The following is a 3,131-nucleotide window of genomic DNA, read 5'->3' on the forward strand; positions in this document are numbered from 1 at the left end:
GGTCTTCTGCCTACTCTCTCTCAGCTATGAGAAGTGATTTCTGTTTCCTGCTTTCTAATCTTCTGTTTCCCAGTTGTAAGTACAAAAGATCAGATAGTGATTTATATGTTTTTTTTTTGTATTTACATGTCTATAGTTGCTGGAGTGCTTTGAATTGTATTCTTTTTGAATAAGGCTGTTTATTCAATATTCTTTTAAGCAAATGACCCTGTATTTGTCACCTTAATACAGAGAGACCATTTTTATGTATTTTTCTTTCTTTTTATATAAAGCTTTCTTTTAAGACCTGTTGGAGTTTTTCTTTAGTGGGGAACTCCAGGGAATTGAGTCTGCAGCTCACCAGGGAATTGGTGGGATGAAGAAGTCAGGGGAAAATCTGTGTGTGTTAGATTTACTAGCCTGACTTTGCATTCCCTCTGGGTGAAGAGGGAAATGCTTGTGTTTCCAGGCTGGAAATGGGGGAGGGTGGAATCCCTCTGCTTAGATTCACGGAGTTTGCTTCTGTGTATCTCTCCAGGAACACCTGGAGGAGGGAAGGGAAAAGGTTTATTTCCCTTTATTGTGAGACTCAAGGGATTTGGGTCTTCGGGTCCCCAAGGAAGGTTTTTGTGGGGACCAGAGTGCCCCAAAACACTCTAATTTTTTGGGTGGTGGCAGCTTTACCAGGTCCAAGCTGGTAACTAAGCTTGGAGATTTTCATGCTAACCCCCATATTTTGGATGCTAAGGTCCAAATCTGGGACTAGGTTTATGACACACAGAAACAAAACTTTTCACATACGGTGTCTTCTTTCCTCAAAATGATGATTTTTTTGGTTGGAAAAAAGAAAATGTACTGCTGAAAACTGGAAATTTGGGGGGATTTTGACAAACAGTTGAAATGGTCAGTGGAAAAAATGCCATGTTCTGACTAGCTGTAAGTCTAAAGACGTTAGGATCCCAAGTCATGGTGAATTTCAGTGGGGCTGGGTGCCTAACTCCCTTAGACAGATTTGAATATCCTGGCCTAAATGTTTATGTGGGGGGTGGGAAGGGGAGCAGGAGAATGGCTGTGAACTGATAACCATTAATTTGCAAACTAACCATTTGCATGGAACCTGAAGAGAGATCTGGGAAGTGGGGTGGTGGGAACTGACAGATTACTCAATCTCTTTGTCATTGATGGGTCCTGGGACTCAGGGGGTTTGCGAGATCCAGAGACTTCACATAGAAAGGAACAAACATCCAGGGGCAATATCAAACCAGGAAAATCAAAGCAGAGAAGATGCCATGAACTACACGGCTGAACTGACACCACAAAGATATTCATTCCCAATCAGAGAGGTGAACAGGACCTCGTGTGTAATTCATAACTTGCGTTTCCCAGTTACTGAACTCTGAGTCGGGAGAGCTGTCCACAAAACCCTTCAGAGCAAGTACAGAAACAGGCAAGAGCTGTTTGTCCTTCTGCAGACAGTGGAGTGGGAGCAGGAAGAGAAATTCCCTGTTAAATAGCGAGGAGGAGGTGGAATTCTCAGTGAACTGTTTGAAGCAGAAACTCAGGTGTAACTGGGATATTGTGACAAGTTATGTACAGCTATTAATATAACCCCTGCTTCCTCCACTTCAGCTCAATTCTTTGCTGGAGTACAGGGCAGAGCTCTGTCTTTGCACGACTTTCAGAATGCCCTATGCAGAGTCAAACCTTGGATCAGCGTATTTAAACTTTGATTTATTAACTCTCATCTAATTGAGTTCTGGCTCGTTTCTATAGCTGAATAACTGAGATAGAATCCCAATGTAAAGTAAGTAGCTCAGAGCTAAGCAAGGCTTCCACACAATCTGTAGCCTCTTGGATAACAAAAGCTCCCCTCCAAGCACTCCCTCGGGGTTCATGGTGGACTATACCTGATTTCTATGACGGGCTTCCCTTCTACTCAGAGACTGGAATAATGTGGATGTATAGCCAAAACATTACAGATTCTGAGACCCACCCCTTGAGGCAGCTATATGCCATCTCCCATCATCCAGCCAAATATGACAGGAACTCCTACCAGCTCATACATAAACAGACACACAGATACGTGCTATTTTGCTTTTCTGTCTCCAATTGGCTCTACCGTGTTGAGACATTTAGAGCTGCCACTCAGAGATGGGCCACTCTGGCATTAAACAGCTATTGACTATGCTCAGTTCACTACTAACACCCTGATTCCAGCAAATCCCTTCCCCTGCCCACCACTGTTCTCCTTTTCTTTGGGCTTACAGACTGTAGCATAAAGGCTTATGAGTAACCCAAGCTGTGTATGATGCGCAGCTCCCAGCAGAGCACAGGCTGAGTGAAGGGAGGTTTTGGTCTCAGTTCCCATCTGACTGTATCATTGTGGGTTACCTATAGCTGCTACCACTGCCATGATGCACACCACAGTAATAAGTGGCCTCATCCTCTGGCTGGACCTTGGTGATGGTTAAATAGCGAATGGCTCCGGAGCTGGAAACAGTGAATCGATCTGGGACCCTGTCTCCTTTGGTGCTAGCACTGTACCAAAGAAACTGAGGGGCCTGGCCATCTCTTTGTTGGTACCATCCAATGTTGTAGCTGCTGTGCTGACTGCTCAGAGTGCAGGAGAGTTTCACAGTGTTTCCCAGGGACACTGACTCTGAAGGCAGCTGGGTCAGAGTGGGCTGCGAACTGGCCCCTGGAACAAGGAGGACAGGAATTAATCAATCACAGTTAACCCTCTACTTTGGCTGCATACTGAAATAGAATCAAGGAGCAAGAGACTGAAAATGAATGAGAAAAACAGAATAAAGTGAGTAATCAAAACAGATTGTGTGTAAACCCTCCCCATCATCGCACCTGAGCAGTAAGTGAGCAGCATGAGGAGCAGAGGGGCCCAGGCCATGGTGGGGAATCCAGACGAGCTCGGCTTCCTGAGGCAAATGGGTCTCTGGTTAGGACCCTCTGATTCCCTTTTAAAGCCCCAGAACTGGAGAACGGCCCCTTCATGCAAATCTGTTCCCTGTTCAGTGGCTGCAGTAGCATTTCACAGCCTTCATACCCCCACACATCCCCAATGCTGCTGCAGTTAAATGGAAGTGCTCTTTATTGAGGGATTCAAACCCAGTGGGGACAGAAAGGGGAGGTCATTC

The 3,131-nt window shown here is 45.3% G+C and overlaps 1 gene segment (V, D, J or C); it reads right to left on the reverse strand.

Moving 5' to 3' along the window:
- Nucleotides 1-2,250: 2,250 nt before the first annotated feature.
- LOC115660728 lies at nt 2,251-2,909 on the reverse strand. The segment is given in 2 exon segments: nt 2,251-2,677; nt 2,839-2,909. Coding segments are annotated over 2 exon segments (357 nt in total).
- Between the last annotated feature and the right edge of the window lie 222 nt (nt 2,910-3,131).

This window comes from Gopherus evgoodei, chromosome 13 (genome assembly GCF_007399415.2).
Source record: "Gopherus evgoodei ecotype Sinaloan lineage chromosome 13, rGopEvg1_v1.p, whole genome shotgun sequence".
NCBI classification, from domain to species: domain Eukaryota; kingdom Metazoa; phylum Chordata; order Testudines; family Testudinidae; genus Gopherus; species Gopherus evgoodei.